Source organism: Littorina saxatilis, linkage group LG17 (genome assembly GCF_037325665.1).
Source record: "Littorina saxatilis isolate snail1 linkage group LG17, US_GU_Lsax_2.0, whole genome shotgun sequence".
Taxonomy (NCBI): Eukaryota; Metazoa; Mollusca; class Gastropoda; order Littorinimorpha; family Littorinidae; genus Littorina; species Littorina saxatilis.
This window is the reverse complement of record NC_090261.1, coordinates 21,119,560-21,147,044: the sequence shown is the minus strand read 5'-3', so window position 1 is coordinate 21,147,044 and position 27,485 is coordinate 21,119,560. Positions and strand designations below refer to the sequence as shown.

Here is a 27,485-nt window from a genome sequence, read left to right as displayed (position 1 = left end):
GCGTTTTGTGGAATTCTCTCCCGGAATCAGTTCGAGTCCCAACAAGTCTCAATACTTTCAAAAAACACCTCTCATTACATTTAATGTCAAATTACGAAAAGTCACAGTGATGGAAGACTTCGTTCTGATTATTTTCATATTGATCATATCTGTCCATAAAGCATCAGTGTTTCATAACGCAAGAATGTATGTATAGCCTACAACGTGTATATAGTCATGTGAATAGTTTCTCTGCCTTGCTTATCTTTTGTAATTGTTTTACGTATGTATATATATATATGTATTCAAGATTAGAATAGTCCCTCTCTGGGCGAGGGCTGGTTGAAAAGAAGCTCGTTTATATTGCTTATGCCACAACCCTCGTAAAATAAAATTTGATTTGATTTGATTTGATTTGATCTCTCTCTCTCTCTCTCTCTCTCTCTCTCTCTCTCTCTCTGTCTCTGTCTCTCTCTGTCTCTCTCTCTCTCTCTCTCTCTGTTAGTCTGTCTGTTTCTGTGTGTCGTCTCACGGTCAGTCTCTCTCGCCCTGGGTCTGTCTCTGAGTCTGTCTCTCACTCCCTCCTTCCCTCCGAAGAATCAGTTGTATATCACAGCGGTCGAAGACAGACGGGGGCGAGGCGTAATTTACGAATGCGAAAACAAACATATATCGACGTCCTAGTTGTATGAATGTGAAGTTAGTACGACTTTTTGGATCACGCACACATTAAACCCTACTCTCCTGAAGTGTTCATGTCTCAAGTCTATTTCACAGGCGGTACAAAAAATGAAACTTAAGTTAAGTTTGTATACACAAAACCAAAAAACTATATGAAACGGGTATATGATACGGACTGCTGTATGACACTTTTGTCACAGAGAGAGAGAGAGAGAGAGAGAGAGAGAGAGAGAGAGAGAGAGAGAGAGAGAGAGAGAGAGAGAGAGAGAGAGAGAGAGAGAGAGAGAGAGAGAGAGAGAGAGAGAGAGAGAGAGAGAGAGATGGACGGGCGGACGGATATTTTATTGTCCTAATCAATGAGTTGATTTTGACAATTTTCAGACAAATGAAATTGGTGCATAAAAGAACGAAATTAATAAGGGTGAGATACATTGGGCTTAAAACATAGCCTACACCACAGGAGCTTGTATCCAATCGCCGGTCGATCATTATTTACAGTCCACAACTACGACATACTACATAGTAGTATATAGTAGTAGTATGTCGTAGTAGTGGACTGTAAATAATGATCGACCGGCGATTGGATACAAGCTCCTGTGGCCTACACATGCAAATAAGTGAGGCAAAATAAAGAAAGAGCCTGCCAAATGTTGAGACATGAAAACATAGCTTGGAAAGATGATATAACTTAAGCAAACATTGTCAAACGACACCAAGACACATACACAGATATACACGTACAGACACGGACACGGACACACACACACACACACACACACACACACACACACACACACACACACACACACACACACACACACTTGTGTGGGCACACACACAGCAAATTATATGCAAATATACACATCTGAAGCAGTCATTAAATGCATACAACAAATGCATGAAACTATTACAGTAGGTATCATATCAGTGCTTGATAGCAAAAGCATACACACACACACACACGCGCGCGCGCGCGCACGCACGCACGCACGCACCTAAATACATAAACATACATACATACATACACGCACGCACGCACACACACACACACACACGCGCGCACGCGGCACACACACACACACACACAAACACACCAATTAACGCACATATTTTCCGAGATGAAATGCATAATAAGAAGAGGTTGTAACATGCCAGGGAGTTCACGTTTACGGCACTTTCAAGTCAATCTCTTGTTACGGGGAATGCATCAATGATTCCAGAGCATGATATATGTTCGTACAGGGAACGCGAGAATCACGTGAGCGGTTCGTTTTCTGCAAGTCTTTTTTGTCGCATTCGTGAGGCCAAGAACAGGTAGCCTACTTTGCAAAGGATACACTGAAGCTGATCCTCCACCGTACAAGTGAGCAAATATCGTAAACATTCTTCGTCTGAAAAATACTGTATTCTGCCAATATATCTCTGCCTGATGCCATCGTAAGTGGGGCAATAAAAAACAATATTGCTACTTCATATGTTACATGGATTTCCATTGGTCAATTGGGCAAAACTGAGCTCAGTGCAAAAGTGATATCGACGACATTTCCGTCGATATCAGTTTTGATATCGACGACCTCTTTATTGCTTCCCCACTTCAAAAACAAAAACACCTAAATTTAAAAACAAACAAATATATATGAAAATGTAATTATCCCAGAATTTAGTTGAGCAAGTGACTAAAGACTTTTTGAAAGGAAAGACATTTTAAAATACTGAAAAGTACAAGAAAAGAGTGAACAAAAGGAAATAATAATCAGAGGGAGGAATAAGGAACAGCGAATTCTTTACAGTAAATACAAAATGTCCAGAGAATTAGCAATATATCTAACATTGACTGACTGTGTGATGATATCTTCTGCTATGGTCTGTTGAGACAGTGATATCAAAATCGAGACCGGAGGTCGAGATTTTGATATCACTGTCTCAACAGACCATAGCAGAAGATATCACACAGTCCGTCAATATTGGGTATTGTCATCATTTTCACGAGTTTTCATTCACAAGCACCTGGGAAATAAATCTCATGTTCCCCAGGCAATAAATCCCCGGTTACCATAGTTGCAGGAAGCAGGTTATACATGGATAATCAAAAGCAAACCCAATAGAAACGCTCGGGGATTCTTCGGCTCTTTTCATAGGTGTTTCCCCAGACCTAAACAGACGACACGACACTGCTTTGCAAAGTTCCAAAAACGAACTGGCAAACTGGCAAAAGCGTAAACAAAAAACAAAACTACTTCATGAAAGGTCATACATTCATCAAAAATAAATCATGGAGTGCGTGTATCTGTGTTTCGATACACAGACGTTCGGAGAAACACGAACGTCAAGTTCAAGTAAAACGACCCCTGACACACACATTTTGACCCGTGCACAAGACATTGTATCGATAAACGAAGCACAAATAATAAACAATAATAAAAGCAAAGAAAATAGCAACAAGATATGCAAACATCTAACAAAGCCGAACAAGCAGAATGACAGGTCTAATGAAAAACAAAGAGGTACTGAGTTGAAAACAAGATCGCGATTCTTTCCTTCGCTGCACGACGCAAATCTTCTGTGACCTTTGACCACAGGCGGAAGGTATCGTTCACTGGACCACTACTTCCATAGAGTAGTGGTCCAGTGAACGATACCTTCCGCCTGGCCGTTTGACCAAACGTAGCTTCTACATTCGATCACTCAGCTTAATATTTACAACAGAAAGCCGAGGGGGTGGAATACCGAGGTGAAATTAACCTACAGAACTGTGCATCCTTAAACCTGACATATTCATCCCAACATTTAATGAACTCAAAAACACAGAAAGTTGCTTTCACTGACACGCCAGCTCATTCTGATAATCCTCGCTCCACGGCTATCGTTGATTGCCAGTGGTTATCAAACCGGGACTCGTGTGGTTATCAGCACGGAACCCGTGTTTCAAAGCATGGCTCCCTGGGTTGAATGTGCACTTTTCTCACTACCAAAATGATGACAAAAACGATGTTTGGTGGTTTGTTGACAGACCAGCTTTTTTGTCGGTCCTCGGGGGGCATATCGACTTTTGTTTCATATTTATTGACCAAAGACGATATGCTCCCCCTCGGACCGACAAAAAAGCTGGTCTGTCAACAACCCATCAAACATCTTATAACATGGCTTTCGTCTTCAGCAGTATCCGGGCAGAAAGGACAGTCACGACTGGTGTCAGAGTGAGACCATCGATGTCGATGGGCACTGAATGGGGAGACCCCCAGTCTAAATCTGGACAAAGAAACTTTATAAAGGCTCACATGAATCCTGTCCAGGTATTCTTCGTGCCCAATACAACTTTTGAAACTGTGGTAAAATTCAAGGCGTGTACTTTCTGACAGACGTGTAAACCATTCCTGTCACGATGCCTCATTGTCTCCTTCAGGTCTCCCAGAAACAACTTTTCATCTGCCACCCCAGCACACAACCAAACGAAACCATATCCAGACTTGCACAAAAGGTCTTTGACATGTGTGACCCAGTTTGTTTGCCCTCTGTCGTGATTGTTCAAAAGAGACAGGTAAGCCATCTTTGAGAGTCGAGAGCATGGTTGTTTTAACAGCCGAAACCAGTATTGCACACATTTTGCAGCAGCATCAACGTAAAGTGGATAATTATCTTCCTAGCTCGCCGTATATCGTATCGTTGGGGGTCGACGGGGGTACGTTTATAAACAACTTACAGGCAAAGAGGTGAACTTTCTCAATCTGTTAATTGTTCTGGTGGCCCCATATTTCTGCTGCATACAATAATGATGGAACGATCTGTGTATCGAACAACTTAAAGAATACGGCAGCGCACGAATGACACCCATTGACGCCAGCGCACGAATGACGCCTTGCGGAGAATTTCAATAGTGCCTTTCTTCGCCCTGCATACGAAGTCCTCAGTACCAATATTATAACTTAGCATTGTTGAAAAGTTTAGTCCCAGGTACTTGTATTTTCCAACAACCTGTTATTCCCAGACCATTTTTTCATTTTTTCGATAATTGTCTGTGATGACATCATATCCGGCTTTTTAAAAAAGCTGAGGCAGAACTGTCACACCCTCATTTTTCAATCAAATTGCATTTCAGCTTGGAAGCTTAAAAATAAATTAACGAGTTTGGTCATTGAAAATCTCAACATTTTAATAAAAATAAAAATGGTAGTAAATGATCCAAAAATGATTTCCATCTTATTCTTTATCATTTCCTGATTCCAAAAACATATAGATATTATGTTTGGTATAAAAACAAGCTCAGAAAGTTAAAAAGAATAAGGAAAAGCGCGATTTTCTGATAAGCGCTTTACGCTACTGCGCTATACTGGCTTGTCACTTTTAAGCGATCATCAGCCGATGCAAAACGTTCAATTTCATTCTGTGAATTCGATACATTGACTGAATGTATTAATTTCGCTTCACGCAACTTGTTAATTTTTTGTAATGTATGTTTGATGGTGTATGTTGTTAATTAAGCGTTGTTGACTATGAATGTAGATGTAAATGCTTGTATAACTGTGTTTTAATTTTAAAGGCACAGTAAGCCTCCCGTAAACCATCACAGATACGGTCAGGCTTTTACACACAGTACAAACACCCTTTCATTTAAACACTCACCGATTGAGAACATCCTATGTGCCCTCCGTAAAGAGCGAACAATTTTCAAAGAATTTATTTTTGCGTGGTTTATCTTACCCCTGAGCCGTGTGATCCTGTTTCCCTTTTTCACAATGTAGTCGTCAGTTAGTCATTTGAATGCGACTCGATGTGAGCTTATCTACAATAGCACGTTTTTATGCACGAAACAAACGGCTGTGGTTCACAAGAACTCTAGCGATGGCTTTTGACTGTTGAGAGGAATGGCGATATGCATAAACCGTCGTCTGCTACGACCCTTGCGTGACCCTGCTTCCGGGCTTTTCTTTTTTATATTTAGTCAAGTTTTGACTAAATATTTTAACATCGAGGGGGAATCGAAACGAGGGTCGTGGTGTATGTGCGTGTGTCTGTGCGTGTGTGTGCGTGTGTGTGTGTAGAGCGATTCAGACTAAACTACTGGACCGATCTTTATGAAATTTGACATGAGAGTTCCTGGGTATGAAATCCCCGAACGTTTTTTTCATTTTTTTGATAAATGTCTTTGATGACGTCATATCCGGCTTTTCGTGAAAGTTGAGGCGGCACTGTCACGCCCTCATTTTTCAACCAAATTGGTTGAAATTTTGGTCAAGTAATCTTCGACGAAGCACGGACTTCGGTATTGCATTTCAGCTTGGTGGCTTAAAAATTAATTAATGACTTTGGTCATTAAAAATCTGAAAATTGTAAAAAAAAATAAAAATTTATAAAACGATCCAAATTTACGTTTATCTTATTCTCCATCATTTGCTGATTCCAAAAACATATAAATATGTTATATTCGGATTAAAAACAAGCTCTGAAAATTAAATATATAAAAATTATTATCAAAATCAAATTGTCGAAATCAATTTAAAAACACTTTCATCTTATTCCTTGTCGGTTCCTGATTCCAAAAACATATAGATATGATATGTTTGGATTAAAAACACGCTCAGAAAGTTAAAACAAAGAGAGGTACAGAAACGCGTGCTATCCTTCTTAGCGCAACTACTACCCCGCTCTTCTTGTCAATTTCACTGCCTTTGCCATGAGCGGTGGACTGACGATGCTACGAGTATACGGTCTTGCTGAAAAATGGCATTGCGTTCAGTTTCATTCTGTGAGTTCGACAGCTACTTGACTAAATATTGTATTTTCGCCTTACGCGACTTGTTCAAACTTTCAGCACAACGTCGAATTGCACTGATCTTGTCTTGATGAAAAAAGAATTCTTTTATGATTAAAGAATGTTTGTGTAACAAGATGTCAATTTATTATTTAGATTTTAAAAGTTAGGTCCAGCGCAAAAACGCACCACGGTCCAAAAACATTCTGATAATCATCGATCCACGGCTATTGCCAGTTTACATCGATAGAATGAGACCCGAAGGGAAGTAACTCATTTTTGACCTGGGTCAAAAAAGTGTTCGAGACAATCTGCAAAATTAATTCTTTAAAAATTGCTCGCTCTTTACGTAGGGCACCTAGGATGTTCCCGTTTGGTGAGCGTTCAAATGGAAGGGTGTTTGTACTGTGTGTAAAAGCCTGACAATATCTGTGATGGTTTACGGGAGGCTTACTGTCCGGTATTGAATATTCATAACAGCCGTCCAGCACCAAAACGAGGCGCCATTGTTGTAGAGGAACAAGTCCACGAAAATAAATTCTTTGAAAATTTCTCACGCTCGACAGAAAGCAGCCAGGATGTTCCCGTTCGGTGAGCGTTCAAATGGAAGTATGCTTGTACTGTATGTAGACGCTCAGGGAGCTCTGTGATGGTTTACGGGAGGCTTACTGTGCCTTTAAATGTGTCAAGCGCAAAGAGCATAATTGTAAAGTTATGATGTTGCGCTATATAAATGCTCATTTATTATTATTATTATTATCAGTTATTTGCGACTCATCTGATGTGGCCTTTTTTCTCAAGGTAGTTAGTGATATGCGGTTTATCAAAATAGGTAGTTATCTTTTCTGCTAACCAGAATAGAGAACAGCCATGATAAGATTCAAAGTAAGGTCCAGGGGCAGTGTCCCTAGTTCGGGAGCTCGGATGCAAAGCTCTCTGTAGCTGAAAGGGATGTAGCATTTCTAGATGTTCAGAACCATACATGAAAACTTAAATGTACTCTTGTAATACAAGCTTTCGTAAGGGTCCATGACACGGAAAAGAGTTGTAAATAGATCATTCAAATTAAAAACAAGTCGCGTAAGGCGAAATTACTACATTTAGTCAAGCTGTGGAACTCACAGAATGAAACTGAACGTAGTCCGCCGCTAGTGCAAAAGGCAGTGAAAGTGACGAGCCTGTTTGGCGCGGTAGCGATTGCGCTGTGCTTCATAGCACGCTTTACTGTACCTCTCTTCGTTTTAACTTTCTGAGCATGTTTTTAATCCAAACATATCATATCTATATGTTTTTGGAATCAGGAACCGACAAGGAATAAGATGAAATAGTTTTTAAAACGGTTTTGGAAATTTAATTTTGATTATAATTTTTATATTTTTAATTTTCAGAGATTGTTTTTAATCCAAATATAACATATGTATATGTTTTGGAATCAGAAAATGACGAAGAATAAGATGAAATTGTATTTGGATCGTTTAATAAAAAAATACTTTTAATTACAAGTTTCCGATTTTTAATGACCAAACTCACTCATTAGTTTTTAAGCCACCAAGCTGAAATGCAATACCAAACCCCGGGCTTCGTCAAAGATTGCTTTGCCAAAATTTCAATCAATCAAAAAGCCGGATATGACGTCATCAAAGGTATTTATCGAAAAAATGAAAAAAACGTCCAGGGATATCATACCCAGGAACTCTCACAGTCATGTGAAATTTCATAAAGATCGGCCCAGTAGTTTACTCTGAATCGCTGTACACACACACACACACAGACAGACAGACACACATACACCACGACCCTCGTCTCGATTCCCCCCTCTATGTTAAAACATTTAGTCAAAACTTGACTAAATGTAAAAAGTAGGTTTTAGATTTTTTAAGAGATCAATTATTTGAGGGGGAAAGAGGAAACGATAAAATGAAATAAAGGAATTTCAGTTGTCATGCCCCAGAGACGTACTTTTCATTCACAGAGAGGACTATATTTCAACATTTTCTATGTTGTCTTTATTATTATGAAGTCTTTTTCTTTATTTGGTGTTTAACGTCGTTTTCAACCACGAAGGTTATATCGCGACGGGAAAAGGGGGGAGATGGGATAGAGCCACTTGTCAATTGTTTCTTGTTCACAAAAGCACTAATCAAAAATTTGCTCCAGGGGCTTGCAACGTAGTACAATGTATTACCTTACTGGGAGAATGCAAGTTTCCAGTACAAAGGACTTAACATTTCTTACATACTGCTTGACTAAAATCTTTACAAAAATTGACTATATTCTATACAAGAAACACTTAAGGGTAAAAAGAGAAACAGAATCCGTTAGTCGCCTCTTACGACATGCTGGGGAGCATCGGGTAAATTCTTCCCCCTAACCCGCGGGGGGTTTATTATGAGGTGTATCACAGATGATCTGAAAATGTGTAACTGAATGAGAGCAAGAGTGATCAGAAAAATCTTTTTAAACTCGCTCTGCACGTGTCTGTGAATGAATGGGTTGCATCATTAATAACCAAACACGCAGAGTTCAAACATACAGTTGTTTGCTCTGTAGGATTCAGTATAGTTAGGAGGGATTCGCTTATTAGGTTTGACACCTACAAACTGACTTCAATGTTATATTTGCGAATTTTAACCTACCAACCAGCCGCACATGTTCTCCGTTACTGTCAAGTTCCACTACATTATTAAATTAAAAGGATTTTTTCATGAAATTTTGAACAATTTATTGTTAACCCTTCTTTGCAACTATGCTACTCCAATAATCTTGACCTAACATGTGGTTTTCAACATAACACCCCTTCATATGCAACTCAGTATTGCTCTTTAGATTGCTTCTACAGATCAATTAATGTGTCAAACTGCTGAGTGCAGCCAGATACAGTGCACCCATAACAACATTCATTCTCACATATATATTCAAGCAGTTCATCACAGTCCACACATCACATTCATACTGATGTTTTCAAACAGTTCACAAACAAGGAAAAACGTCTTGCACTTTACTTTCAGATGACAATGGCCATTGCCACATGACTGTACAGAACTTGGCTACATCAACAAATCGTACAGTTAGAAACACACAAAAAAGATAATCATTGTAGTAGCTGGGACAGACAGAAGTGCGAGACAGAGGTAATGGACAAACGTTACAGAAAGTGTATTAACACATTTAAACAAGTCAAAGCCTCAGATTTAATTGACGAATTAATCATTCCCTTCACAGAGCTTACAAGTCTGTACATAATGTTTTTATAGACCAGTTAATGTTTGAACTTGGCTGAAAAAACTGATCAGAATTGATATAAATTATATCTTATAAATGTCTTTTAAAATCAATTATAATCCGGCCAGCAGGACAAAGGCGTGGCACATTTAACCATTAACACTGAAACAAGCATTGTACAACAGCACTGAAAATGAAATACACCATATATCATAATTGATCATTTAAAAAATCGAACATATTAAAGAAAGTCAGCCCTTGCTGAATTAGTCCCAAAACCAATTCCACAGACCGCAACCACATTATGATGGTAAGAAAAAATTGTCTTTTTTTCATGAATCAAACCACTCTCTGAGTCTCAGTCTAAAAGAGAGCATTGAGCCTTGAGGGGGAAAACAGGGAGTTAAAACAAGAACACAGATTATGACTCAAAGTATCTTTAAAATACAAACCATGTGGGTATGCATGTATGTTTACAGTCTCTGTCTGTCACTACATGAAAGGTTAAATAAACATTCCAGTAAAGGTGAACGGCCACTACATAGTTCTGACAGTGCAAGCATGGCTATCACGTCGTCACAGGCCAAGGTTACAACTGGCACTGGAGTCAAGGGGCAGACGCATCCCAGCCTTAAGAAAAGGCAAAGTTAGATGTCATCGATGTTGATGTCGTCATCATCATCGTTGCCATTCTGCTGTGGCGTCTCGATGGGTTGCTCTCCCACCTGGCCAGAAGTGGAGTACACCACCTGCAAAACAATCACCATCATTATTCCCTTTCATCCACACCAAAACATTGAATAGATTATGTGCTGTACAATAAACAGACTTCACCTTCACCCTAACCAGACCATCTGTGTCCAATAACATCAAAATCAAGGCATAACCCTGACCTATTCCCAAGCTGCTCTGTAAACCAATAAAATCAGCTGTTAGACTTAGGAGAGTTAAAAAGGAAGGGCAGCAACTGTGCAAAGTATCTTTGCCAAAGAAACCAATCCCAACTGTAACTGTGAGGTACATATTATCGATCTAAAATTATCAGGACTTTACTATCAAGGTCTCTAAGAAGACACTGGCCTTGCAAGGATGCTAAACTAACTATCTGGCAGAGTACGGAACAAAACACAAGTGTTTAGATTAGACTTCAGATTATTGCACAAACATCTAATGTTCACTTCATGCTCTGATGCTTCTCAAGTCCATAGCACAGGCATAAAAGATGTCAACTGAAAATGTCAAACCCACCTCCCCTTCTTCCTCATCGTCGTCATCCTCTTCTTCCTCTGAAGCTTGTTCCAGCCAGTCGATGAAAGGCTTGGCTTTCTCTCGCATCTGCTGAGCAATCTCCTTTGTCACATATTTCTTGGATATCTGAAAATTAGAAGTAAATCACTGCTGAAGGTGGCTTTATCAGTATAAACAAATAAGGTATAACATTTTCATTTGGTCTAAAATGCAGAAGATTCTAAGCTATAAACCTATGTAAGCACTCAAATTTATTCTGCCTGTGAACACAATTCCATCAGGCTCTTATACAACTAACAGTTACCCCCCTTTCCAATAACTGGTCTAAGCGGCAGCTTTACAATGTTTTGATTGTCATTTTCATAGCTGTTCATGCCATTTTCAAGAAAGTTCTAACATGATTTCAGTGTGACAGCCAACAGTTCAAATATGACCGTTACCGTCTCAATTGCCATACTATATCTTTTTAATATGTCCAAGTACCATTCCACTCTTCACAGTTAGGGACTCAGCTCACCTATGTAACTTCAGCAGGACCGACGACGCACTGCAGATTATACCAGCCCGCTACACGTTGCGTGAAAGGAAAACAGGCCAAGTTCTTGTCATAATCCCCAACGCAGCATAAATAATATGCAGTGCGTCGTCTGTGCCGCTGACTGCGCATGTATTCTGCCCATTACCATCCCACACTACACTCTCTTGTTTACAGATGGTATCAATATCAACCAATCAGCATGAACTTGACCCTGACCTTCTTGGCCCATTCCAGAATGACCTCCTCATCCAAAATGTCCATGTCATAGAAGGCCTTGAGGATGTGGGGCACTCGCGGCATAAGGGAGGCAGAGTATTCCTTCCCTATCAGCATCTCCAGTCCACCTAACAGGTACTTCTGGGCTTTGGGGTTTTCCTTGCAAAACTGAATGTAAAAACACCACACAAAAATCAGAACCGTGGGAATATACATGGCTGAAACTGATCAGAATTGAAAATAAGGAAAATGAGGCCAGGGTCCAGGGGCCGCCCAGGCCCTGGTGGGGTGCAGGGGCAATGCCCTGCTAGGGGGCCCAGGGGGGCAAAGTCCCCCTAAAGAAAACAAAAAATCAGGCTTTTTAAGGGTAAAAGTAGGCCTCTCCTGGTATCTCAAACACACAAATTTGCACAGTAAACAATGATAACAAATGCCAAGCTGTAGTCCGATAATTCGCGCGCTCAGTGAAACAAAGACTCAGCGATGTCCGGTCACTGTGTTAGAGAAAATACGGATCGAATCGCCGGCGAAATTTTTTTTTTTTTTTAACAGATTTTTAAAAATAATAAGGAATTCCTTATTCGACCAATTTCATTTGGCGGATTTCCGCCCTAAGGCGAAAAAGTTTCACCCATGCATATATTTGCCAGTTTCAGGAACCAAATAATGAGCGTACCTTCTGAAATGGCAGGAGATTAATCAACAAAGTGTTTTACGGTGCTATGGAAACACTAACCCAAACAGCCCCAAAAGTATGTTTTGTTATTCATTATCTGGCCCTCAGTGAATGTTTTAATGCAGAATGAACAGGAGAAGGCTGCATTACAATGTGTGTGCACGCACGTGTGCGCTCAGTATTGCACAAGTATTGGTACAAATGTGTGATGCTGCTACCTTGCTGTTGCTGTTGAAATGAGCAGATTAGGATTGTCAGCCATTAACTTTTCTAACCTCCGGGTGTATCATAACAAACATCCACATCCACACAATAGTACTTGTGATAAAACGACTAGCTTGAAGTATCCCTTAACTGCAAGTGGCCTGTCATGACATATATATTTGGGTAAGATAAAATGTCATTTCTTGAGGTGTCCTCTCCCTGGAAGGGTCTCACAACTGTACACACAGAGATTGCAGAAGGCAAGGAAGGGGAGAGGTGACTCACGCTGAGGAAGAGGACGCGGTGATCCTTGATCTGGGTGAGGACCTTGTCGGTCAGCAGCAGCTCCACCAAGATGAGCGGCACCTTCTCCTTCACCTCCAGGCGCTCAGCATCCGCCACCACATCCTTCATGCCCTTCGACAGCTCCTTGTTGTCACGCTTGCTCTGTCAACATCAACATCTCCAGTATTAAAGGTGGTACAAGCCACAATACTTTACATCAAATGCTGAAGAAAAACAATTTAAACACTTTATGAATAAAGATGGATGCATTTTCTGAGGTCTTGTTGAAGTCCGAGTAAAGTATACATATTTTTTTTTTTTTTCCATCCAAGGTCGATATTTTCCATATTCATTTCTGAACAGTCCCCAAGAGTGATCATCACTGGACAACTACACCATTCTCATGCTAAGACTTCAGCAGTGAGCTCATGAAAAATATGCATTCCGAGTGCGAGTTTATTCAGTTGCTTTCATAGTATGCAAACAGTCAGATTTTGAAAAAAAGTATAAAGTGGTACTGGTAGTGAACAAACTTAGTTCTGCTTTCACCCTAACCAGGCCAGAGGTCAAACCTCTTGCTATGACGTGCAGAAATAGAGGACTGTGCACTGACCTTGATAAGGGTATACAGGATGTCCATCCGATCCTTGTCAGTTTTTTCCAGGTCATCAGTAAGGGCCAGCCCTTTGGCCGCCCCAGACAGTTCCTCCATGCGCTGCTTGACCGCTTCCTCGCTGAAGTCCTCCCCCCAGTCGTCATCATCAGCTTTGTTTTGCTGCACACACAACAGTTGCTTCAAAGACACTGCATGCTGCATTTCATTCAATGTAAAACAGTTTTGCATACTGCCAGCTAAAAATTCATTACAATACTAATTCTAATCTGTTGGTTTTCATTGCAAGTCTTACTTAGCAAAGGCCTATCATAAAGAATGTTCGTGTCCTGAATGTACAGCGCTGCCAATATTCAGTAACTTGAATGTACACTTAAGCCCTCAAAAGTGAGAATGTTTACCTCATTCCATGCAAGTAGCCTAAACTATTCCATCTTGAAGGACCTAACCCAGGACTTCCCAAACTGTGCGTCCCTGCGTCCTATACGCACTAGAAGCTGAAAAAACATACAATTTCACGTAGGGAGTCCAGCGACACACTACACCTGAAAAAAGCAGGTCCCGGGACACACGACATATCTGGGATCATGCCTATTGTCAGAACCTTTTTTTGTAAATCTTTAGCCAAATCTATGAAAGCAAGGTTTTACAGGGGAGTATGAAATGGGGTGGGGTGTCATAAAGGGGCTTCCAATGCACAGTGCTACTGCAGTAAGCAAACATCCTCCAAGCAACTGTGGTATCAACTCACCTCTGGTGGTACGTCGATGGTGCCCCCGGAAGCACGCTGAGCTGCCATCTGCTGCTGTGCATTGGCTTCAGGGCTATGACGATCACCATCCTTGTCCTACACACACACAACACCCAGCCTCCTTCAACAACTGTCAACTTTGTTATTATTGTGTAGAAATCATCAGCCTCTCTTGCATTGCACTGTTAACATTTCAAGATGATGGTTCAAGAGTGAGAAATAGCAATCACGTTTACCACTGCAAAAGAGCGAGCTGACTGGTTTATCCTGCAGAACAAATTCTTTTCATTAACCACCATAAAGCAGAGCATGATGAATAAATCCTACATAAACAGTATACACAGGTCTTTCTCTTCAGTCATAATTTATGCATATTCTTCTTTTGTAACAAATGTGGATAAAAGCTGATAATGTTCAAAATCAGGAAAATTTCAAGCTATGATTTTCACATCCTGAATAGTTTGAAAATCAAGAAAAATACCTGGAAATAGTTCCAACGGGAACTTCTATCTCTGCATTTCAAACAGAAATTAAAAAAAAAAAACACGCATAAAAAGAGCTTCCCTTGCTGACCTTATCTTTCTTGCTCTTTTTGCCCTTGCTGGGTGTGGTGGCCTGCAGGTCCTGGTCAGGAGGGTTCTTGATGATGAAGGTGGTCAGCTTGTGGCGCATGTCCACGTTGCTGCTGTGACCGCATGCAATGCACCTCATGGAGATCATCCCCTTCTTGATAGACACAATCTGCACACACATAGGAACACTTGCTATGACTGAGAAACGGAGCGCAGGGGAAATGCTGCATTTTAAATCAATCCCCTTTTGCCACAGACACAATCGGCTCACACATAGGGAAACATGCTATGACCGAGAAAAAAGAGGTATGGGGTGGGGGATTGGACAGGCCACATTTCAAAATAATGTGCAGACATTAACCTTGGTAAGGGAGACGTGTGTCCATCTGATTATTTTGGAGAAGGTAGGGAGTAAAAACAATCTGTTAAAGTGCATTCCACTCAGTCGACTTTGTTTGCATAAGTCCCCAAAACGAACACAATGCTGCCTATTACCTGTCACAGCGATTAAACAGTTTCTGAAAATGACAGCAATGACCACATTTTTAAAACTTCAGCTGCCAGCTTATTAAAAAAATAATTTTTTAAACTTCAGCTGCCAGCTTATTAAAACAAGAATAAGTCTTCAAATATTGAAAAAGAAAGAACTGTCATGGCACAGCTGAACGTCACTCTCACATACCAGATTGGTCTCAGGGTTGGAGCACTCTTCGCAGAGCACAAACTTCTTGATGAAGCCATCCAGCAGGTTCTGCAGCTTGTCAGCATCATGTGAACCGTTGACAATGTAGCGGTCATTCTTGGCGTCAAATTGCGTCTGGGCACCCAGCTCACAGCCAAAGTATTTGGTGGGGTCTGAAAACCACAACAATGTTTCAAAACAAATGGAAAATTTCCTAAATAAATTATCATTTAATTAATATACTTACCCGAATCACATTAGCATTGAGTCACCTGAGATGCTTATCACTGAAAAACGCTTACCCGGCTAAAGAATTTAAAGGGAAGCAACCCCATCACCAAAACGAAAGTGAAAGTAGCTTTGGTAATGGGCCAGTACACCGGGAGTTACCTCCCATACGGGTGTATGCCACGTCACTTCCTCTAGGAACACGTGCCTATTATCATACGGCTTTAAAAAATCTTAAAACCATAAGCGGGGCAGGTGGGAGGGAATACAGTATGTGATTCGGGTAAGTATATTAATTAAATGATAATTTATTTAGGAAATTTTCCATTTAATATCATATTCTTACTCCGAATCACATTAGCAGATAACATCAACAAGGCGGTGGGCTAGAAATGAATCAAAACTCACCATCAAGTTCTGGACAGGAACTGGCCTGCTGCTATGAGCGCTGGAAGGCCTCTGGAGCCATCCTGTCGAAGAGCTGTGACGTCCCGAAGATAAAAGTTTATGAAAACATCTTCGGAACGCCAATACGCAGTTGTCAGCACCTCCTCTAGACGTCTGGAGCGCAGAACTGCCAGAGAGGATGCCCACGCCCTCGTCTCATGGGCTCGGGCCGAGTCAAGTGGCAAGGAGGGCATAACCCCCCCCCTCTTTGTGCGCCTCCACTCATAAGCCTGCTTGATGAGCGAGGACACCCACCGGGCCAACGTTACCTTCGACAAAACTTTCTCGCGCCTAGTAAGGAGAGAGATAAACAACAACTTCTGAGAACTAGACCGAATCGGCTGAGTCCGGGCTAAGTACAGACGAAGTGCCCTCACAGGGCAATTGACCGAATCGGGGTCACCCGGGGCCAACGCGCTGGTCAGAGCCTTAACTCTAACCAGCGGAGAGGCCTGCCCCGGAGACTGATTCTTGGCCAGGAAATCAGGCCGGAAACGCAAAGATGCGGAACCGTCCGGCTCAAAGGAGATATCTCCAGGCTGACCCGACAGGGCGTGGACCTCGCTACCCCGTCGGGCCGTAGCCAACAAAAGGAGAAACAGCGCTTTGCGAGTGACATTGAACAGACTGGCCTCGCTTAAAGGCTCAAAATCCGCAGAACGAAGGAATTCCAGGATTAAAAACAAGTCCCACTTGGGAGCGGGCAAACGAGCTTTAGCTTCCTTAAGAGCAGCCCCTTTAATGACTGCAGCTATAACGCCCCCGACTCGAACAGAACGACCAATCTGCTGAAGAGTCGCCGAGATAGCGGAGCGCCGGACCCTCAACGAGGAGACTGAGGCGCCCTGTGAAGACATGAAAGAGAGGTGGTTAGCGACCTGAATAGAGCGCGGAGCCACCGAACTCACCCCTCTAGCTGAACACCAGGCAGTCCATGCCTTCCAGTGGGAAGCATAAACTAAAGAGGTGGACGCTCTATGCGAGCGAGCCACCAAGTCCAGAGTCAAAGACGATGCCCCAGAGCGCTTCAGCGAGTCCCGAACAACTTCCACACGTGAAGCTTCAGAAGACTGGGCTCTTCGTGTGGAATGCCTGTTCGGGGCTGCACTAGTTCCCCTCGCACGAGTGCGAGAGGAATGGGGGGCCCTTGGGCAAGCCGAAGAAGATCTGGAAACCAGACCTGCGACGGCCACAGAGGAGCGACCAGAAGAAGAAGGGCCGGCTCCTCCATCTCCGCTTTCCGGATTACTCGGCTGAGTAACGGAAAGGGAGGAGTCTGAAGATCTGTATGTGCCCCCCAACCCTCCCTGGACGCATCTGTAAAGAGGTCCAGGTCGGGGAGGGGCACGACGATCGGAACACCTCTGCAGACCCACTCCGTGTGCAACCACGGAAGGGTCGCAGACTGGAACCATCCCTGCAAAGGGATGAGGGCGTCCCAGTCCACCAGAGGAGAGTCCACAAACGGCTTCAGCGCGAACTGAAGCGGACATTTGTGGACCCGGCCCAGTGAAACCAGAAGAGCCATAGACTCCATCTGCCCCAAGATGGAGGCGAGCGAGCGGATGGAAGCCATCAGGAGAGGTAAAGTGGAGCGAATCTGAGCTTGGAGCTTGTCCACCCTTCTCTGAGAAGGCTGGACAGTCCAAGCGACCGTGTCGAAAGACATCCCCAGATAAGTGAATGTCTGTGACGGGGCCAGCTCCGACTTTACCCGGTTGATCGAGAACCCCAACCAGTTGGATTCTCGAAGAACCGTCAGGGTATCCTGCGAACAGCCGCTCTGGGACTGGTTCATGATGAGCCAGTCGTCCAGATAAGCCCGCAGACGGATACCCTGGGACCTCACCAGTGCACAGACCTGTCTCACCACCATGGTGAAAATCCACGGTGCGAGAGACAGCCCGAAAGGGAGTGCGCGAAACTGGTAGATCTGATCTCCCCACCGGAAACGAAGCCATTTCCGGTCGGTCGGATGCATAAGAATGTGAAAGTATGCGTCCGTGAGATCGATCGAGGTCACCCAGTCTCCTGGGCGGAGAGAGTCTCGGACAGAGGCTGGCGTCTCCATCTTGAATTTTATCTCCCTCAAGAAAGTATTGAGGAGAGATAAATCCAACACGGGACGCCATCCTCCTGATGCTTTGGGAACAGCGACCAGACGCCCGTAAAATCCCAGGGAGCTGTGGACCCGAACTCTCTCCACCGCGCCCTTCTGCTCCAGGGAGGCAATTTCCGACTGCAAGACGGAACGTGCTTCCTGCGAGAAGGGGGGCTTGAACCGCGGAGGCACTCGGGTAAGAGGCGTCTTTTCCTCCCGCCAGAGTAGACGGAAGCCCGAACTCACCACTCCCACAATCCATTGGCTGTCTACTACCGACATCCAACGAGAAAGTGCCCGGGAGGGGCCTCCCGCCATCACCAAGGTGGAGGGCGGGAGGGAGGTGAGATCGGGAGCGCTTCATTGGGGGTGTGGCTTACTTCCAGAGCCGCCACGCCCCCTCCCCGATGCCGTCCTCTTCTTCCCACCACGAGCGGCCGGCGAAGCCTGCCGCTTCTGAGCTGGCTTGGGGTTAGACGATGTCTGAGCCTGCTTCTGTTTAGAAGGCTGAGACTGTTTCACCCCCTTCAGAGTGTAGTCAAGGAACTGACTGTCCTTATTTGACTGAATCTCCTTCTGTCTGGCATCCAGTGCCAGCGGACAGAAGAGAGACTCCTCTGAGACCGGGGAGACTCTCAAGGTCTCCCTAGTAGCCAGCTCCGTGAATTGGGACTGCGAGAGGAAGAGATCCCTCCTGCAGAGTACCGCTTGGGTGTACTGCAGGGAGGAAAGACGCAATTGTTCCTCATTGACCTTGGCCAATGCGGTCAAAAGCGCAGAGACATCGTCCGCATTCTGTTCTTCACTGAGAGTGAAAGGAACTAGCGAATCGGTCAATGCCCGAGACAGAGCCCGAACGAGAGTCTCCGCAATGGAGGACAGTTCGATCTGCCGACGTCCAACCTCCTCAGCAGAGAGGAGGGAAGCCTCGGAAACCGGCAAAACCGAATCACGCTTGATCGGTTTAGTCAGAAGAGGCAGCAATTCCCGGGAAACCGGAAGAGTAGCCCTAGGGAGTGCAAAAGACGCCAGCCAATTCTGGCTCTGATTGGGCATGCCAAGCTTCCTATTGGCCGTAGGCACGAAGGAAGAGGCTTGGGCAGCTGAAGCCACCCACTGCTGAGCTGATTCCGGAACTGGACCAAAAGGAAGCAGTAACGGAACAGGCACTGGCCGAATACCACTCCCCGCATGTGCTGGACGAACCAGTGAATGCGAAAGTTGGTAAGCCACTGACGGAGACTCGGCGAACCGGAAGGAAGAAACATCCTCCTGTGCCGGCCGGAAGTCCGCCATGGCAGAAGGAACGAATGATGCGGAAGAGTCCGCAGCCACCACCCCTTCAGGAAAATAACGAGACGTTACTTCCGCCGCGACGTCAAGAACAGACTTGAGCTTCGACGGAAACACGCCCCGCGACTCCTCGCTGACCACTGATGGAGCATCAGAATAGTCACACGTGGAACCATGACCGAAGTCACCAGTTCCGGAAGCAGAAGCATGCCCTGGCAAACCGGAAACCGGAAAAGCCTGAGCACTAACGTCATCCTGCCGCCCAAAACCCTGTGAAGGTAAAGGGTAAGCAGGACGACCATCCGCAAAAACCGGAGCTGGATGAGCTGACGTCACTCCCCCGACTGAGTGGAGTGATGCCTGCTCAAGCCTAGGCGCTTGAAAGCCGGAAGGCGCACGCTGTAATCCACTATCTGGTATCCGGAAGGAACCACCAGAAGAGGAAGAAGCGTTTCCGGCCGAAACCGGAAGTGTAGTCAACGGAACCGCAAAAAGCGGAAGTGAAGACTGCACTGGTTGACTTCGCGATCCGGAAGGACCGGAAGTCAGTGAATACTCCATCCTGCCGCGACCGCCGTAGCGTGCCGGAGCGGACGGATCATCACTTCCGGCAAGTGCCGGAAATGCGGCAGTCGAAACCGACTGCCGCCGCTGTTCGAACAAGTCCGGGGCCTCGTAGGTTATCGCCGGAAATGAAAGATCAGCAAGGTATCGGTCGTGACCCGATGCGAAAGAGCTGTCCCCCGAAGGAGAACGTCCAGGCGCCTCACGAGGGCTATCGGACCAGCTCTGCTTACCAACCGACGCTGAAGAGGGAGGACGCTGCTCCAAGCCGGAAGTGGAGGACAAAGACACGGAAGCCAATGCCCGGACGTCACTGCCAGATGCCGGAAACGCCGAACTGCTGGCGACGGAACGCTGAAATTCTGCCTGCACCAAGCTGCGGATTTCTGGAACCAGTGACTTTAACAGAGAGGAAACCAACGCACCTTGTCCAGGTGCTAACAAAGAAGACGAAGTCTCCGATGTAGAGACAGGTGCAGAAGTAACAGTAGCGCTAGGCGCCGCAAAAGAAGCAGAAGTAGTAACAGCGCTAGGCGCCGAAATTGGTACAGCCAACAAAGTGTTACGCTCTTGGTCTGTAACAAGTAACGTTGCTTTGGAAGAGGAAGACTTAGCCTTAATTTTCCCCTTGGGGTCCGACTTGCCACGGCGCTTGTCTGAATCAGACATGTTGACAACAACACGTGGCAACGCGAAAAAATTTACTGAAACATCAGTCTAAACGACTGGAAAATTCAGTAAACACACGCACTAATGCGTTAACAAAATACTATAGCTAAACTTGCCCCACAAGCAGAGGCACGGAGAGCTACAAACAAAGTCACACGAGCTAGAAAACTAACTCACACAACAAAATGGCGACACGCAAGACACTGACACAAACGTCAACAACACGTGGCAAAGTAAAAAGATTTACTGAAACGTAAGTCAAAACGACTGAAAACACAGTAAACACACACGCTTACGCGTCAACAAAATACTAAAGCTACACTTGCCCAAACAGAAAGAGGGCACGCAGAGCTACTAGCAAAGTCACACGAGTTAGCTAACTAACTCACACAACAAAATGGCGAAACACGCAAGTCACTGACACACAAGTCCGTAAAAAACGGACAACGTACAGTAACGAAACAGCGCAAACAACCAACAACAAACGGGAACGAGCTCACCAAACTGTAGGCAAGGCGAGCAGACAAGCTGGGTAACGTGGCCGGCGGGTGTCACTCAAACACACAAGGTCAGCCACAGAGCGTCAAAAAGTGAACCGTCCTCTCCGAGGTGAAAAAGACGTATGATAATAGGCACGTGTTCCTAGAGGAAGTGACGTGGCATACACCCGTATGGGAGGTAACTCCCGGTGTACTGGCCCATTACCAAAGCTACTTTCACTTTCGTTTTGGTGATGGGGTTGCTTCCCTTTAAATTCTTTAGCCGGGTAAGCGTTTTTCAGTGATAAGCATCTCAGGTGACTCAATGCTAATGTGATTCGGAGTAAGAATATGATATTAAATGATTGTTACTAGCAGTTCCTCCTGGTCACACACAAATGTCCAAGTTAATCTGAACAAGCAACTTTCATCCTCAAAAAGAAAAGAAAAACAAGTCGCGTGAGGCGAAAATACAACATTTAGTCAAGTAGCTGTCGAACTCACAGAATGAAACTGAACGCAATGCAATGCAGCAAGACCGTATACTCGTAGCATCGTCAGTCCACCGCTCATGGCAAAGGCAGTGAAATTGACAAGAAGAGCGGGGTAGTAGTTGCGCTGAGAAGGATAGCACGCTTTTCTGTACCTCTCTTCGTTTTAACTTTCTGAGCGTGTTTTCAATCCAAACATATCATATCTATATGTTTTTGGAATCAGGAACCGACAAGGAATAAGATGAAAGTGTTTTTAAATTGATTTTGAAAATTTAATTTTGATCATAATTTTTATATTTTTAATTTTCAGAGCTTGTTTTTAATCCAAATATAACATATTTATATGTTTTTGGAATCAGAAAATGATGGAGAATAAGATGAACGTAAATTTGGATCGTTTTATAAATTTTTATTTTTTTTTAACAATTTTCAGATTTTTAAGCCACCAAGCTGAAATGCAATACCGAAGTCCGGGCTTCGTCGGAGATTACTTGACCAAAATTTCAACCAATTTGGTTGAAAAATGAGAGCGTGACAGTGCCGCCTCAACTTTCACGAAAAGCCGGATATGACGTCATCAGACATTTATTAAGAAAATGAAAAAAACGTCTGAGGATATCATACCCAGGAACTCATGTCAAATTTCATAAAGATCGGTCCAGTAGTTTGGTCTGAATCGCTCTACACGCACACACACGCACGCACATACACCACGACCCTCGTCTCGATTCCCCCCTCTACGTTAAAACATTTAGTCAAAACTTGACTAAATGTAAAAAGAATGATTGCTGCAACCTCTTCATGTTCCTCTTTCTCCCAGGCACAGTCATACACAAGAACCAGCTTTTATTCCTGACCAGATATAGTCCTTAGATCAAGGCTGGTTTTTACGAACAAACCCGTAAACAGAGTTGCTTAAGATAGGTTACACAACAGATTGCACAAAGAATCTTACACGTTGGTGGCCTGGACAGTGCCTTGGCAATTTCTGTCATGTTGACAATCACAGTTTTTATTCCATTTCCTTTCCCCTCCACCTGTAGACAAAAATGAAGATCAAATTAAAAGCCAGGAGTACAGTCTACACACTACTGGAATGTTTTTAAAACCTGTGGGTGATTACAGTTTACGCTTTTACAGTGATGTACATTTTAGTCGGTCTCCGGTCTCTGACCGATCCAATTTCCCCAGGACCTATAGCTTTAACCCCAGCAGGACACAGGTCCGATTAACCTACAGAAGAAGTGGTCAAGGGTCCGATCGTTTTTGACAATGAAGCGGACATGCGGACTGTTCAATTTTCAAGAGGAAAGCTGGTTTCGGTTTTGCCAAGCGAAAGTATGCACTGCGTGTGACCAGTTTGTTGAGTGAACGAGGCACCATATGGGATCTGATTCTTTGAATTAATTTATCCTCAAGTTGGATCAAGAAGAAAAAAAGAAAACTGAACCCATATGGTGCCTCGAGTGCATTCATTGGCTCAGCAATAAATCGTTTAAACCAATGGGAACCACCCGTGCATGTTCGCACATGCGCAAGGCATTACTTTTCGTCATAATATCCAGAAAAACCGTTGTGCGTTCGAACGAAAATAAAACGAAAGAGAAACGACATGGGTCCGAAAAAAAAGCTCAAAGCAGATAAAAATCAGCAGACATTGATGTCCATGCTGCGTTCGCCAGCCACTGTGGCTTCAGCTGAACCAACAACAACGTCAACCGAAAACGAACTCGTCGAAGTGGAGAGTGATGTGAAAGTGCAACTGCAAGTACGTCGACGAGCACGAGAGAGGCAACCCAAGTCAAAGAGTTGAAAGACAAGAAATCACGTTCCTTCTCTGAGGAATGGAAACTGAAAAATCTTTTTAAATGCGGTTTTACGAGTCGTGTTTTTGTCCTATTGAAATTGCAATCTCAGGACACTGTGTCCTATTGATTTTCAGTCTTCAGGACAATTGTCCTAAAGGCTGCTAGAAAAATGTACATCACTGCTTTTACATTATTTTCTTCCTCACACTAACAATCATATCGATTTATTTAGTACACGCAGATAAGCTCTCGATTGTTTATTTGTACCAGACTTTTTACACACAAATGAAATGCTTTCCATAGTTACTTTTTAATCATCATTAGCTAACAACTACCTAAATACTTAAACCATGCAAAGTGCAAACGGATCTATCATGGGTTACACTGAGCTTAAAGTGTCTCCAGATTCTGCCGAGGGCTGTATCTGTTTATCAAACTGAAAAGGCATGAATATATTAATATCTGTATTGATGAATATATTTGTTATGCAAAGCTGGGTGGAGAACAGTTGTTCACTGCTCAGCAATGCTACAGCCAAGATAGACGACCATCTAATTCTAAGCAAAGAGAAAACGGCTGAGATTGATCATGCCAACTCACCTTGGCTAAGAGCCGAGGCATCTTATAGCGGTAGAACTGGTCCATGTTGGATCGATCAATGTTGACCGCCATGTTTGTTTGTTTATCTGGTACGGCTTCCTCTTCCTGTGAATACTACAATGGGTTCTGCTCCAATGGTTCGGTGACGTCGAGAACTTCATAAAACCTCCTGGAGTTTCCAAACTCCCAAATGTTAAGGTGTGGGGCGCAATGGTTCTTGCGTGCCTCAGCAGGGGCCCTGTGAGCAGAATCAGCCATTGTCATTTTGTTCTTCAACCATGCACTACTACCAGACTGCAAAATTAAAACTCAGATTACCACCGATTCAACCAAAGTGATAAAATTCATGCAAACAGACCTTTACAATATGAGGAACTGATATTGATAAGCTAAACCTCATTATAAATATAAGCGAACACATCTTTTAATTTTAACCAAACAATGGTCCATGTTTCTTGGCCATACATTGACAAAACTAACATTATAATTTCTATTAACATTACTCATTTACTGTTAGTAACACTGTGTTAGTGTTACTGGAATTAAGACAGATTAAAATATATTCTGCAGGAAATACCAGCAAATTAGCTATGTTTCAACATGACATTTTTCAGGACCTTTTGTCACTTAATGTCACACTTAATAAATAAGTCTTGTATTTAATAACCTATGATATCAGGCATGGTACTGAAGGAATGGCAGTTTCAGCTGAAATAAAGCCGGGGGTCCAGGAGGCCGCTTAGGCCCCCTTGCGGGGTCAAGGGGCAGCGCCCTTTGTGGGGGTGAAGCTGACGACTTTTTACTAATTCAAATGTGTTTAGTGCCCTCTCCTTGAAGCTGAGAGGGATATAAGTGAAAGATAACAAGGCTTGAGTAAGAAAAAATAATAATCTCAAGTGAATGGGCGGATTTTTATAAAAAAAAATTTTTATTTGTTTTTATTTTCGTTTTCGGCGGATTTCTGCCGATCGGCGGATTTCCGCCGATCGGCGGAAGAGTACCATGCCTGGATATTGATAATGTAACTCAGTACTGAACAGATGCCACTACCACTAACTGTCATAAAGCAAATAAGTTGCTATGCCTACAGTCTGCTAGTGCTGAAGTAAAAACTAAAAACTCAAGCAGAAATATTCTTTATTTCATTAACAGTTGATAAGTGCTGTTATCAATGACAGTGTTTTGCACCAAGCAGCAGAAATAAGACCAAAGTACATGTATATTCAATGCTGACACTTGAGTAATCGGGCCATATTGCATCCACCATGGTACTTGTCAAACCTTTATCAAGTTTTAAAATTGGAAAGAAAACTGAGTTTGTTTCTACAATTTTTTTTCCAGAAACATTAACTGTTTGACATTTCATTTTCAAAACCAGCCTTGACATATATTCTAATAGCATTGCCACATCGCCCAGCGTCAACTGAGGACACAGTGAAAAGGCACTTTTTTTTCACTTTGAGTGAAAAATAATTGGCATAATTGATGTTTGTGAGTCACATATTATGTATCAAATAAAAAAAGGAATGAATAAACTAAAGAAATGATTCAAAAACAAAGTTTACTGTATGAAATTAATAAAAGATGTGTTTTGGAATATTTTGAGTGTGAAAGTGCGTGTTCGTCTTCACTGCCTCTCGCGTCACTCTTCGCAGACGACCAGTTCATTTCAAACTGCTCGGAATACCGTAATTTTCATTGGAGGGCTGTGATATTTTGCAACCAATCAGAGAAAGCCTCACATCTTTCCCATACAAAAAACCGCGAACCACCGGAAGCTACATCTCCGTCAGCATGTCGGTGAATATTACTCGTGTGAGTTTCACTAAAATTTGGTCTGAAAACATCCATCGGCATACACGATTAAAATGCAGTTTATAAAACATTAACTTCTGTTTCATTTAAGCCAAAAATCAAAAGAATTGAGCGAGAAATGACTTATTCCCAACGATTATGCTGCGCAAAACTGGACCCGAAAAATGCGAAACTCAGCCGATCAAAAGCCTGAAGAGGTTGCGATCTCGGCTCGCTCAAAGCAAAGTGATTTCGAACTAAAATGACCATATCTCGAGAACTACTGCACTGATTTAAATAAAACAAATTGCTATGTGCTCAGAATTTTGATCTCTTTAAAATGGTGTGTTTGTCATTCAACCATTAATTTCAAAATTTCATGTGTCATTGCTAATTCTAAGTCAAGATAAGACATGCCAGCTCTATATGTGGCAAAACCTACAACCCCACTCCCTGTGTCCAGACTTTGGTCATTTGGAGCATATGGGCCAGACAACGCAATGATTTAGTTATCCATGGAAAATACTTTGGCCTCTTTCCAGCATTGTTTCACCGACTGCTTCCAATTTGACTCTGGCTCTTCACAACTTCACTTTTATTCAAACACTAGTCATTCTTACGTAGCAGATTGTGAACTATGATACTTTGTTGTTGAAACTGTCTGCTTTATTTATCACTGGTTACAAAGATGTGCTTAAAACTTCCACCTCTGCAACATCTGCCTGACAGTGTCAGCGACAATCTGACATAGTGGGGATTAAGGATATGTAGGCATGTTACACTCGACATCTGGGCAGTGTCGAATACTGTAATTTTGTTTGTGTGTTTGTTTACAAAAGGAGCTAATGTTAGGTTGCACACAAGCCTTCTACCACCTTGCATCACGTTCACTGTTCAGTGATTCACACCATATGCTGGCAGAGAGTGGCGGTAACTTTGTTCAAGGACACGGCATCAAAACTGCCCAGCAAACTTTCTGTATCAAAAAGCAACTTCTCACAACTACTGCTGTCATTCAACACTTTCCATATGGCGATAAATACATACAGGTAAAATAACGTGGGCGTTGAAATGTATTCAGTCAGCACGTGCACTAACGTGGCCCTATGTAAAATGGCGGAATGTCTGGGGCATGGCGACACATGCAACACCCTTATTTAATGACATTGGTTAATATTCTAAAAAAAACATGAAATCTTTCTAGTTCCGTTATTTACAATACTCACCGATTTGACGCAAAACCGTCATAAAAACCTACTACGTTGTAGAAAACGCTATCCAAAAGGTTCAGATGGCACCAATATGCCAAGGGAACGAGCCCCAACGTGAAGTGAACTGTCCTCAAAAAGAAGGACCTCAGGCTCAAATTCTGAAAAAGAAACAGATCTTCGGGTTAACAAATGACTACAGAAGAATGCTGCCGATATCGATTCATCATCAGAACAAAGAAATACGCAGTAAAACAAGTAACAGACGAGACTTCATGCGGACGCAACCTCACCTCTCTGGTTGCGGTGTGAATCAATAGCCCGGATGGAGACAGTGACGAAATTTCCAGGCAGTCACGAGGTTGAACGAGATTATACGTTACT

At 43.1% G+C, this 27,485-nt stretch overlaps 1 protein-coding gene across 1 annotated transcript; it reads right to left on the bottom strand.

Moving 5' to 3' along the window:
• Nucleotides 1-9,394: 9,394 nt before the first annotated feature.
• On the bottom strand, nt 9,395-27,484 carry LOC138952615 (eukaryotic translation initiation factor 5-like). The gene is made up of 12 exons (XM_070324319.1): nt 27,395-27,484; nt 27,120-27,262; nt 24,100-24,337; nt 22,647-22,728; nt 15,417-15,589; nt 14,736-14,903; nt 14,163-14,258; nt 13,412-13,573; nt 12,799-12,960; nt 11,634-11,801; nt 10,880-11,005; nt 9,395-10,380 (listed from the first exon to the last, which is right to left on the bottom strand). The coding sequence occupies exons 3-12, from the start codon at nt 24,169-24,171 to the stop codon at nt 10,279-10,281; spliced, it is 1,311 nt and encodes a 436-aa protein (XP_070180420.1). The 5' UTR covers nt 24,172-24,337; nt 27,120-27,262; nt 27,395-27,484; the 3' UTR covers nt 9,395-10,278.
• Between the last annotated feature and the right edge of the window lies 1 nt (nt 27,485).

Excerpts from the sequence above, each read along its gene's own strand:
- LOC138952615 (XM_070324319.1), bottom strand. The coding sequence starts at position 24,171 with ATGGCGGTCAACATTGATCGATCCAACATGGACCAGTTCTACCGCTAT. Across the intron at positions 14,904-15,416 it reads CCAACCCTGAGACCAATCTG|ATTGTGTCTATCAAGAAGGG; the intron begins GTATGTGAGAGT and ends ATGTGTGTGCAG. Across the intron at positions 11,006-11,633 it reads TTCTGGAATGGGCCAAGAAG|ATATCCAAGAAATATGTGAC; the intron begins GTCAGGGTCAAG and ends TCTAATTTTCAG.